The sequence below is a fragment of the Schistocerca serialis genome, chromosome 11 (genome assembly GCF_023864345.2).
Source record: "Schistocerca serialis cubense isolate TAMUIC-IGC-003099 chromosome 11, iqSchSeri2.2, whole genome shotgun sequence".
In the NCBI taxonomy this organism is placed as follows: domain Eukaryota; kingdom Metazoa; phylum Arthropoda; class Insecta; order Orthoptera; family Acrididae; genus Schistocerca; species Schistocerca serialis.
In genome coordinates, this window is record NC_064648.1 from 175132396 (window position 1) to 175145215 (window position 12820).

A 12820-nucleotide genomic window follows, 5' to 3' on the forward strand; every position below is an offset into this window, starting at 1 on the left:
GATGGCAGGCGGACCGGCCTGCACAGGCTGCTGTTGCCGCAGTCGGGCGAAGCGGGTTCCACAGGTTCCTCGTCCAGCGCACGCCGGCAACTGCGTAGCCCACGCGCGTCCCTGCGTACTGACTGTCAAGAGTCGCAACTAATTTTAAACGCGTTATAATGTAAAGCAGTGTAGTGTGAGCAGCGGTGTCAGTGTGTGTTGTGTGTTGCAGGTGTCCCCGCCATGTGTGATGGCCTGCCATGAGGGACGGGGTGTCCAACAAGAGCGACACGGGTGAGTCTCTCTCTCCACTTGTATTACCTTGATGAGAACACTACGCAAAGACTTTTAACTGACAACATCTCCTCGCAAACAGCAGTGGAAACGCTGCTTTCGTTCGCGCCCTGCAGCTTCCGCGTCGCCGCCTCTGTTAGCAGCGGCCAGAACCCACGACCCTTTGGCGGTATGCGGCGCGCGTGGCTAATTACGCGACATACTGCTCCGCGGACGCGGCTAGAAACGTTTATTGCCGGAGCCCGTATCAGTTAAAAAAAAAAGTGTGTGATGTCTTATGGGACTTACAAGGGGAGGCCGCCAATTGTTAAATTCAGATTCGATTCATACTGCGCATAATAAAAGCTCGTGGCCAGAGGTGTAATGTGGCAAAGCACCAAGATGCACTTCTCAGCCGTTGTCGAGAAAATCGACAGTTAAAATAAACCGTTGCGGTGAAATACTCTCAGCGATTAAAAAATCTACGCAGCGTCGTGGCGCAGCGGTAAGCGCTCGGGTTCGTAATCCGAACGTCGCCGGATCGAATCTCGCGCCATTCAATTTTTTTTATTATTAGTTTTTTGTAATTCAAATATATATATATTAATGAATTGCTTACGCATGTTGGTGAAGGCGGATCGCTCTCCAATTGTACCGCCTCCATTTTTCCGTTTTTTTTAACAGGGTGTACCAAAGCTCTCCCGTCCGCACTGATTTTCGACGATATAAGTTGCGCTAGGGACCGCATCTACCTTCTTTCGAATTTAGCAGGCAACTACGCTGTTATGCGGCGGCTCGTTTCGGCCCATTCAACATCTGTCCTTCAAGTGTAACGAGCGAGTAACGGAGTTTATATTTCATACCTGCCACAGCAAATTTGTGTTCCTGGGGTCTCTATACTAATTCGAACGTTTGACTTACGCTATACGTATTCGTTTCGGAATATCGTTTCTACGTCTTCCGTTAACTATACGTGGTTAACATTATGAAGACAATTAATAACATTTGTGAAATACAACTTTGTTTGCGGAAAACATAATTATGATGGAAGTCGCCAGTTTTTCCACGACAAACGACTTTCAACAACTTATTATATGCATAATTGTTGCAACTGATTGCCGCGAATTATATATATATATATATAGTGTGTGTGTGTGTGTGTGTGTGTGTGTGTGTGTGTGTGTGTGTGTGTGTGTAGACACATTTGAATAACAAAAAACAAATACTAAAAAAAATTGCATGGCGCGAGATTCGATCCGGCGACCTTCGGATTACGAACCCGAGAGCTTACCGCTGCGTCACGACGCTGTCGATAATTATTAATCATTGAGAGTATTTCACCGCAACGGTTTATTTTAACTGTCGATTTTCTCGACAACGGCTGAGAAGTGCATCTTGGTGCTTTGCCACATTACACCTCTGGCCATGAGCTTTTATCATGCGCAGTATGAATTGAATCTGAATTTCACAATTGGCGGCCTCCCCTTGTTAGTGCCTAAGCTTACACACTACTTAACCTAAATTATCGTAAGGACACGCGCGCGCCCACACACACACACACACACACACACACACACACACACACACACACACACACACACACACACACCCATGCGAGGACTGGAACCCCCGCCGGGACCAGCCGCACCGTATCAGATCAGTCCTTCGCGCTGCTAGTCCTTTAGGGTCACTATTAACAACATTCTCCTGCCTCACTTCCATCAGCGAGCCTTGGGTTAAACTTCTCACTGCTCCAGTGTCGTAATCAACTCGTTGCTATGTGGCTGTCTTTCTCGTATTCTGCGATTTTACACGGAAATCGACACGACGCCACTAGTCAGCGCGCCCGATGACACAGAAGCTGTAAGGCATGTCACACTACAGGACGGTATAAGTATTTTTATTGTGGTTGTCAGGACGTGGGGCGTTTGAAAAGTCCGTGCAAAAATAAAAACTACTTACGTGTTTCGGGCAAACCTTTTTTATTTTTCGACATAGTCTCCTTTCATACTTATACACTCTTCAACGCTGTTCTAATGTGTTGATCCCCTCCGAATAATACGAGTCGCCCAAGTCTGCAAAATAGCTGTTAGTTTCTGCAATCACCTCCTCGTTTGAATAAAATCTTTGTCCCGCCAGCCATTTCTTCAAACTGGGGAACAAATAGTAGTCTGACGGACCCAAGTGTGGAGAATAGGGGGGGGGGGGGGGGGGGGGGGGGAATGTGAAACGAGTTGGAATCCTGTTTCCAATAATTTTGCGACCACAACTGCTGAGGTGTGTGCTGGTGCGTTGTCGTGATGGAAAACGGCTTTTTTTCCGGTCCAATCTCGGGCGTTTTTCTTGCAGCTCATTTTTCAAACGGTCCAATAACAAACAATAATATGCAGCAGTAATAGTTTTACCCTTTTCCAGATAGTGTATGAAGATTATCCCTTCCGAATCCCAAAACACAATCGCCATTACCTTTCCGCCTTTTTTGATGCAGATTCTTCCTTGGCATCCCATTGTTTAGATTGTTGTTTGGTCTCAGCAGTATAGTAATGTATCCATGTTTCATCCACAGCGTCGAAACGACGCTTAAAGTCCTGCACATTCTTCCTGAACAGCTGCAAACCGTCCTTGCAACACTTCACACGATTCCGTTTTTTGTCAAGCGTGAGCAATCGCGGAACCCATCTTGCGGATAGCTTTCTCATGTCCAAATGTTTATGCAAAATATTATGTACCTGTTCATTCGAGATGCCTACAGCACTAGCAATATCACGCACCTTAACTCTTCTGTCATCCACCACCGTATCATGTATTTCATCAATGATTTCTGGAGGGTTGAACGTTCAGCATCATTTGTGCCCATATGGCCACTCCGAAAATTTTGAAACCACTTATGAACTGGTCTAATCGAAGGTGCAGAGTCACCGTAATGTTTATCTAGGTTCCCTTTAGTCTTCTGATGCGTTTTGCCTTTCATTAAGTAATGTTTAATCAGCACACGAAATTCTTTTTCGTACATTTTTTGACAATCTCTGCACTTCCTAGATTCACAGGGATGCCAAACACAAAGAAATAGACCAGTATGGCTGAAACTTGGTGTGCGTTCTTTCCAAAGATGCTACTAACTAAACATGACCTCGATACGCGCCGGTGGTGCCATGTCTCGGACTTTGCACGCACTTTTCAAACGGCCCACGTACGTATAGTATTGCAATTTGTTGATTGCTTTCCTGGTTTTATAGTATTTTATAGTACATGTAGTGCTAAAAACAGCACACTTTTCACAATTGCTATCGTACCATTCTCAGTACCAATGTCAAGATAAGAAGCATAATATGTTAGAAAACCCTGATTATACATAAAACTGTTGTTACATACTAACATGGTGTCGTCTCGAGAATGGTCGTTATTCAAAGCATTTCAGCATTGAGAAGAAACGTATTTTACGGTTACAGATATGTATTTGTGTTATTTAGACACAAATATACTCTCTCAAACAGGAGACGATTGACATCCGCTTTGTGACGGTACCTGTCCTTAGCTCCAGCCTGTAACTTCACTGACAAGGGGAGGCCGCCAATTGTGAGATTCAGATTCGATTCATACTGCGCATATTAAAAGCTCATGGCCAGAGGCGTTATGTGGCAAAGCACCAAGATGCACTTCTCAGCCGTTGTCGAGAAAATCAACAGTTAAAAGAAACCGTTGCGGTGAAATACTCTCTACGACTAACAATTATCTACAGCGCCGTGGCGCAGCGGTAAGCGCTCGGGTTCGTAATCCGAAGGTCGCCGGATCGAATCTCGCGCCATGCCATTTTTTTTATTATTAGTTTTTTGTAATTCAAATATATATATATATATATATATATATATATATATATATTAATGAATTGCTTATGCATGTTGGTGAAGGCGGATCACTCTCCAATTGTACCGCCTCCATTTTTCCGTTTGTTTAACAGGGTGTACCAAAGCTCTCCCGTCCGCACTGATTTTCGACGATATAAGTTGCGCTAGGGACCGCATCTACCTTCTTTCGAAGTTAGCAGGCAACTACGCTGTTATGCGGCGGCTCGTTTCGGCCCATTCAACATCTGTCCTTCAAGTGTAACGAGCGAGTAACGGAGTTTATATTTCATACCTGCCGCAGCAAATTTGTCTTCGTGGGGTCTCTATTCTAATTCGAAGGTTTGACTTACGCTATACGTATTCGTTTCGGAATATCGTTTCTACGCCTTCCGTTAACTATACGTGGTTAACCTTATGAAGACAATTAATAACATTTGTGAAATAGAACTTTGTTTGCGGAAAACATAATGATGTTCGAAGTCGCCAGTTTTTCCACGACAAACGACCTTCAACAACTTATTATATGCATAATTGTTGCAACAGATTGCCGGGAATTATATGTGTGTGTGTGTGTGTGTGTGTGTGTGTGTGTGTGTGTGTGTGTGTGTGTGTGTGTAGACATTTGAATTACAAAAAACAAATACTAAAAAAAACAAGTTTGCATGGTGCGAGATTCGATCCGGCGACCTTCGGATTACAAACCCGAGCGCTTACCGCTGCGCCACGACGCTGTCAAAAATTATTAATCGTAGAGAGTATTTCACCGCAACGGTTTATTTTAACTGTCGATTTTCTCGACAACGGCTGAGAAGTGCATCTTGGTGCTTTGCCACATTACATCTCTGGCCATGAGCTTTTAATATGCGAAGTATGAATCCAATCTGAATTTCACAATTGGCGGCCTCCCCTTGTAGCAGAAGTCTTCCTCTGAAATGTTACTTCCTTTCACATCATTAATTTCCAAGAGCTCGCCTGCGGCCGCTCGTCACATAGTCGAGATGTTGATTTCAACGTAATGACGCCAAGGGCGGTCAATATCATCTGTGGTGCAACTTCGATACTGTGTAACAATTCTCTTCTACTGCACGTTCGCTGCTTTCCATATTTGAGGAGCTGATAGTATAGACCAAAAGAAGGGAAAACTGTCCAGTAAAAAAAAAAAAATGGTTCAAATGGCTCTGAGCACTATGGGACTCAACTGCTGAGGTCATTAGTCCCCTAGAACTTAGAACTACTTAAACCTAACTAACCTAAGGACATCACAAACATCCATGTCCGAGGCAGGATTCGAACCTGCGACCGTAGCGGTCTTGCGGTTCCAGACTGCAGCGCCTTTAACCGCACGGCCACTTCGGCCGGCCTGTCCAGTAAACATGAACTGTACCAAGTGCGTACCTTAACAGCTGTGAGCACGTGTTCATCTCCACTACAGCGCAACACCTCTCTCCCGCTGAACAAGTACTCGTAACTCTTCAGGTACGCACCTTAGGACCTATGTTTACAGGACATTTTTTTTCCTACTTTTAGGGCGTTACAAGGACCTCTCGAGACATGGAAACCAAAGAGCTTGCAGTAGAAGAGATTCGTTTCACAGTATCGAAGATGAAGTAGTGCCCATAACTGTTAAGGTATACGTTTTGGAGCCCCTGTGCATCTATCTGTGCGTCTATTATCGTGTACTTTGGGGAAGAGGTTTATATCAGAGCGACACTGAAGGCAGTGTGGAAGGAATACTTTACGCACTTGTTAAATCCAGGTCTAGACAAAGTAAGTGTCGAGTATTGCAGCAGGGGATATTGGCAAACAGTAGTTGTATCGTGTCATAAGAGTTTTGTGGAATGAGAAGAAGACTCCACAAGATTAGAAAAGGGCTACTAATTGTCCTTATATTCAAGAAAGGGAGTAGGAAGGACTGTAGAGACTAAGGGGGCGTCGCACTGGCACCACACTGTGCCCGAGGTATGTCAACCCGAACAAGGGGGGGAGAGAAACGGCGCGGCTCCAAGTGTGTGGGAGGTCAGCCAGTGACGTCGTATTCGAAGAGTCACCTGCTGGACCACCACCATGAGTTTGGGGAAGACCCTCGTGGTGATCTTTCTCGGTATAGAAAAGAGACTAGACAGCGTCTGCAGAAGAAAAGTCCGGTAAGAGTGGGGGAGATGCACTGTGCAAGTTTGAGTTATGCGGAAAAAAAAGGTTCATATGGCTCTGAGCACTATGGGACTTAACTTCTGAGGTCATCAGTCCCCTAGAACTTAATCGGCCGGCTGTTATGCGAAAGTGAAGAAATGTAAGGACTGGTTGGTTCCAGCAAATAAGTGGCGTGAAACAGAGCAGTGCATAGTGGTCGTGGATGAATGACTAAGGTGGCAGGAAAAAATGGAGAATGCGAGACGAAAGCAGTGGTGTTTGCAGATGACTTGATGATCTGGGAAAACGTGGAGGAGCAGATTTAGCAACTTCTGGATGCTCGGGAAGAAACTGAGAGACAGTATGGAACGAAATTTGATGTAAACAAATGTGAGATCATGGTTACAAACTGAAAGAAAGGAAGACCACCTAGCGGAATTGGGATTGGAGGTGAATAACTGAGAAAGATCGAAGGTGCAAGGACTTGGGAAGTGTGACACAGGAAGATGGGACAAATAGAGAGAGATGAGTGAACGTGGCAAACGGGCTGGTAGGAGCCTGGGTTGGAAAGTCACACAAAAAAGCAGAGAAGTAGTGCATAATAGAAGTTGCTACATCCCAGTACTGACCTATGCGTCTGAAACATGAATAATGAAGAAAAGGGATGTAAGCAGATTAAAGACATTTGACGTGAAGTTTTCAGAATACAAGTAAGAAGGAGAGAGAGTGAGGAATGAAAGGGTAAGGGGAATGGTGAAAGAGAAACCCTTGGAGAGCAGGGTAGAGACATCAAGGCCAAGATGGTATGGGCACCTGAAGAGAATGGGATATAGAAGAATTCCCTAGAAGATACATGGAATTGAGATGCGAAGGAAACGACCAAGACAGAGGTACGGATCGTGTACTTTCAACTGTTAATTATGACAGTGCCAACGGCCTTGCCGCAGTGGTAGCACCGGGTCCCGTCAGATCACCCAAGTTAAGCGCTGTCGGGCTGGGCTAGCAGTTGGATGGGTCACCATCCGATCTGCCGAACGCTGTTGGCACGCGGGATTCACTCGGGCCTTGTGAGGCAAACTGAGGAGCTACTTGACTGAGAAGTAGCGGCTCCGGTCTCGTAAACTGACATACGGCCGGGAGAGCGGTGTGCTGACCACGTGCCCCTCCGTACCCGCATGCAGTGACGCCTGTGGGCTAGGGATGACACGGCGGCCGGTCGGTGCCGTTGGAGCTTCATGGCCTCTTCAGACATAGTATAGTTTTTTAATTAATTATGACACAGCCTGTATCTAAAGAAAAGTAAGAGCAAGCAAGCTCCCACAGATGTGAATACGTGTGTTGTTAAGTTGGAAGTGGCGCATGTTGTTGTGGTACAGTGCTTCAATCGATAAGGGCTGCTGCTATGAACGTAGAAGTCCTGTGTTCAAACCCACAGTGATGTTAGGACGTTTTTTCTTTGTGGCAAAAAAAGCCGCCAATTAACGCCGTCGTGCTGATTCCAGGCTACACTCGGTAAGTTCTAAGATGGGAAGAAGAAGTTAAGAGGACCACCGCAGTGGCAGCAGTGTCCACTTATTGTGAACAGCCTCACTGTCGAACCAATGAAATGCGTCGCAGGCGGTGCTTCCCACTTAACGTGTAACAGTGTTCCTTCGTCATTTGATGCAAGTACGGGCGCGGGGAAGATGACGGCTTGACCACATCTGAACACTGCGACTGCATAGTCTTAACAGGGGGACCGTACCGTCCTGGCTACATCTAGCAAGAAAGGAAGACCAACTAGCGGAATTAAGATTGAAGGTGAATAACTGAAGAAGGTGAAAGGTGCAAGGACTTGGGAAGTGTGACACAGGAAGATGGAACAAATTAGAAAGAGATCAGTGAACGTGGCAGAGACGGGCTGAAGGATTCCTGCGAAGTGGTAGGAGTCTGCTTCGATTCACACTGACAGGCCATATAGGAGTACGACTTCAGCATATGTAAACAGGAAGACGCAACTGTCGGCCGTTTCCTCAAAATCATGAAAAGTTCAATTTTTACTTTTTTGCGTTTTCTGAATCTGCAGACTATTACCTTTTAATAGATATATAATTTATTCAATTCCGAAGACTACAACTATTTTAAAAATTTTTTTGAAATGTGTTCTACATGGGCGTGACCCACTGTGGCGCTGTTAAACTGCTGTCAAATGGTGTTATTATTAACGTCCGTGTTCATCAGGTACATTTTAGTGATGTGAGATAAAGTATGTGTTCTGGCTAACCTGTGATGCTTCAATATATTTCGCTGGTGTGATTGTCGATTGTTTCATGTTTATTTACTCTGTCGTTATCTCGAAAATATTCGTAATTAATTCTGTTTCTTGAGTCTCTGTTTTGTTGAAGTATAATAATGAGTAAAAGTAAAGTTATTAGAAATCCTCTGAAGGCTTTTAAGAAAAGGAGAAATGTTGGAAAGCCAAAGGTATGTGTTATTACTGTAAACAATAAAGACGATAACCAAGTGAGTGAAACTAACCTCTCAAGTACACCTGCCCATAGCAGTCAAAGTGGGAAAGAAAATACTTCACAGAAGAAGCTTGGTTCAATGAATGAAAACTATGAATGTTTTATGGGCGAATCGGATGTGAATGAAATATTTGATATGTCGGTTCTCAAAGGAATTTTTTCAAACTGTGTAAGATGTATTCATTGTAGTGAAGTTCGTCTGGAACTCTCCATAATAAAGCACGTAGGACTTGCTAGTGAAATACAACTGAAATGTGATAAGTGTTCATACACGACCACCTTTTGGAACAGTGTTGCAGTAACTGCAACTGAAGAAAATGGTAGCAAAATCTACGAACACAACAACGAGCGATGCTTGCTTTAGACAAGGAACGCCTTCGGGCTGCAGACAGGGCTGTAAAGAGTCTAGAAATACAAGCAAGAGTAAACATGAGGAGGAACAAGAGGAAGGAGGAGTTTGCAGAGGATGAAGATAATCCATCCTATGGACCTGGAATGCACTAAAAAGTTAATCCAATCTTTGTCGCTCGATTCCCAAAACTTTTATTTTCTCATACTAATTACATGTTTTCTAAGGATCTTCCAAACATATTTGTTTCAAACTTTCCAAAAAAACTGTATATTTTTGAATATATAAATAAAAAATTGCAAAAAAATGTTGTGAATTTTCATTACAATTGAAAAAAAATCATCTTTAATAACTGAACTAAAATTTTGTAAAATCCCTGTGTTAAGTTGTAGCCCATATTCCAATAAATAATCTGTAAAAAGTTCATCTTCCTACCTCAAATACTTTGTGAGGAAAGATGTAAGGAAAGATGTAATTTATAAGCGTTATTTTAACATTGCAAGTATAGGGCGTTCCGGAGCCCCTTTGAAAATTATAGGCACGCAGATGTGCTTTGTACGGTCACCAACATCCCAGAGAGCGAGTAGGCGTTTAGTTTCATAAGCGCGAAGACTGGATACAATATCGCTGACGATATCTTTTTTATCATCATCCCTGCAATAGATATGCGTGGTATGCCACGAAATTATGTAATGACCGAGAACTGTTCATGAATCTGATCCAAGTTTGTTTTTCAGTAGACATGTTGCAAAAACCGAAACACATACAAAAATTCAGCGTCCATTACGTGTGCCGTACGTAACAATAACCATTGTCTCCCGTGTTTCTGTGGTCAGTACCACCCTGATTTGTACAGTGCTCCACAGGTCACACGTTATACTTGAAATAAATGTAGATACAAAAACATAAACGATTGTACTGATTTGATTGATAGTTGGCACGTTTATACACTCCTGGAAATTGAAATAAGAACACCGTGAATTCATTGTCCCAGGAAGGGGAAACTTTATTGACACATTCCTGGGATCAGATACATCACATGATCACACTGACAGAACCACAGGCACATAGACACAGGCAACAGAGCATGCACAATGTCGGCACTAGTACAGTGTATATCCACCTTTCGCAGCAATGCAGGCTGCTATTCTCCCATGGAGACGATCGTAGAGATGCTGGATGTAGTCCTGTGGAACGGCTTGCCATGCCATTTCCACCTGGCGCCTCAGTTGGACCAGCGTTCGTGCTGGACGTGCAGACCGCGTGAGACGACGCTTCATCCAGTCGCAAACATGCTCAATGGGGGACAGATCCGGAGATCTTGCTGGCCAGGGTAGTTGACTTACACCTTCTAGAGCACGTTGGGTGGCACGGGATACATGCGGACGTGCATTGTCCTGTTGGAACAGCAAGTTCCCTTGCCGGTCTAGGAATGGTAGAACGATGGGTTCGATGACGGTTTGGATGTACCGTGCACTATTCAGTGTCCCCTCGACGATCACCAGTGGTGTACGGCCAGTGTAGGAGATCGCTCCCCACACCATGATGCCGGGTGTTGGCCCTGTGTGCCTCGGTCGTATGCAGTCCTGATTGTGGCGCTCACCTGCACGGCGCCAAACACGCATACGACCATCATTGGCACCAAGGCAGAAGCGACTCTCATCGCTGAAGACGACACGTCTCCATTCGTCCCTCCATTCACGCCTGTCGCGACACCACTGGAGGCGCGCTGCACGATGTTGGGGCGTGAGCGGAAGACGGCCTAACGGTGTGCGGGACCGTAGCCCAGCTTCATGGAGACGGTTGCGAATGGTCCTCGCCGATACCCCAGGAGCAACAGTGTCCCTAATTTGCTGGGAAGTGGCGGTGCGGTCCCCTACGGCACTGCGTAGGATCCTACGGTCTTGGCGTGCATCCGTGCGTCGCTGCGGTCCGGTCCCAGGTCGACGGGCACGTGCACCTTCCGCCGACCACTGGCGACAACATCGATGTACTGTGGAGACCTCACGCCCCACGTGTTGAGCAATTCGGCGGTACGTCCACCCGGCCTCCCGCATGCCCACTATACGCCCTCGCTCAAAGTCCGTCAACTGCACATACGGTTCACGTCCACGCTGTCGCGGCATGCTACCAGTGTTAAAGACTGCGATGGAGCTCCGTACGCCACGGCAAACTGGCTGACACTGACGGCGGCGGTGCACAAATGCTGCGCAGCTAGCGCCATTCGACGGCCAACACCGCGGTTCCTGGTGTGTCCGCTGTGCCGTGCGTGTGATCATTGCTTGTACAGCCCTCTAGCAGTGTCCGGAGCAAGTATGGTGGGTCTGACACACCGGTGTCAATGTGTTCTTTTTTCCATTTCCAGGAGTGTATTTATATGTTTATATTTCGAATTTCATTGCAAAAACATCTTTTTCCTCCTTTCAGGATGGATATAGTGAAAATTATATTCATTAAAAAATTGATAATTTGCACAATCATGCCGACCTAGGTGGCCGAGCGGTTCTAGGCGCTACACCAAGAGCAACTCCGGTTTGGCGCTAACATACCTTACATAATGTTATTGACCATTTATTTTGGTAGCTGTTCTGCTACACAATATACAACTTGTCATCTGCAAACAGCAAAACGTAATTTATTTTTCTGTTTGTTATGCATTTACGAACGGAAATAAGACTGTATCACGTTTTCTTTCTGTAACTTACAGTTTTGAAGTTGTGGTACGTTTTCTTGTGTTGTTGGCGAAGTAAATAGGCTTACTTCTTTGCCTGTGTTCGCGTGGCAATGCAGTTTTCCGATTACTCAAAACATAGGCGGAGTTTTCGCTGCCATTACGTGTTGTTGTGGCTGTGTGGCGTTCATTTGTTTCGTAGCGTGTTCTGCTGGGTGAGGCGCGCGAGTTTGAATTGTATTTGGCGTTAGTGGTGTGTGGTTGGTGTGGGTTTGCGTGTGTGCGATGTGTGTGTTGAGTATTGGGGCACCCAACAAACATTGAAACTGACCTTCACATCCTAAAAACTAGCAGCAGCCTATACCAAAAATTAACTATAAAAGAAAACTATCACATCCAAAAATCAATAGCCCAAGTAAAGAAAGTACTCAATGAATACACATCACTGCGCAACAAAACCCTCTTCTCGACAATAGCAGAACTATACAAGTAACACACACACACACCACAAAAAAGGGACCTCTCTCTCTCTCTCTCTCTCTCTCTCTCTCTCTCTCTCTCTCTCTCTCTCTCTCTCTCTGCCCCAGTACTCAACAACACACACATCACACACACGCAAACCCACACCAACCACACACCACTAACGCCAAATACAATTCAAACTCGCGCGCCTCACCCAGCAGAACACGCTACGAAACAAATGAACGCCACACAGCCACAACAACACGTAATGGCAGCGAAAACTCCGCCTATGTTTTGAGTAATCGGATAAAGTGCATTGCCACGCGAACGCAGGCAAAGTAGTACTTCGACAACAACACAGTAGAAAGCACCACAACTTCAAAACTGTAAGTTACAGAAAGAAAACGTGGTACAGTCTTATTTCCGTTCGTACATGCATAACAAACAGAAAAATAAATTACGTTTTGCTGTTTGCAGATGACAAGTTGTATATTGTGTAGCAGAACAGCTACCAAAATAAATGGTCAATAGCATTATGTAAGGTATGTTAACCAATGCTTACACCCACTTTTCGCCAATGAAGTTATAAATGCAACTTCTACAT

At 45.0% G+C, this 12820-nt stretch overlaps 1 protein-coding gene across 1 annotated transcript in view; it reads left to right on the forward strand.

Annotated features, from left to right (window-relative positions):
* Positions 1 to 12820, forward strand: part of LOC126426609 (uncharacterized) — a 445650-nt gene that overhangs the window by 382012 nt on the left and 50818 nt on the right. Inside the window, exon 3 of the mRNA XM_050088501.1 lies at positions 212 to 273. Within this exon, the coding sequence (XP_049944458.1) occupies positions 240 to 273 (34 nt within the window). The 5' untranslated portion in view covers positions 212 to 239. The remainder of the gene's footprint in view (positions 1 to 211; positions 274 to 12820) is intronic.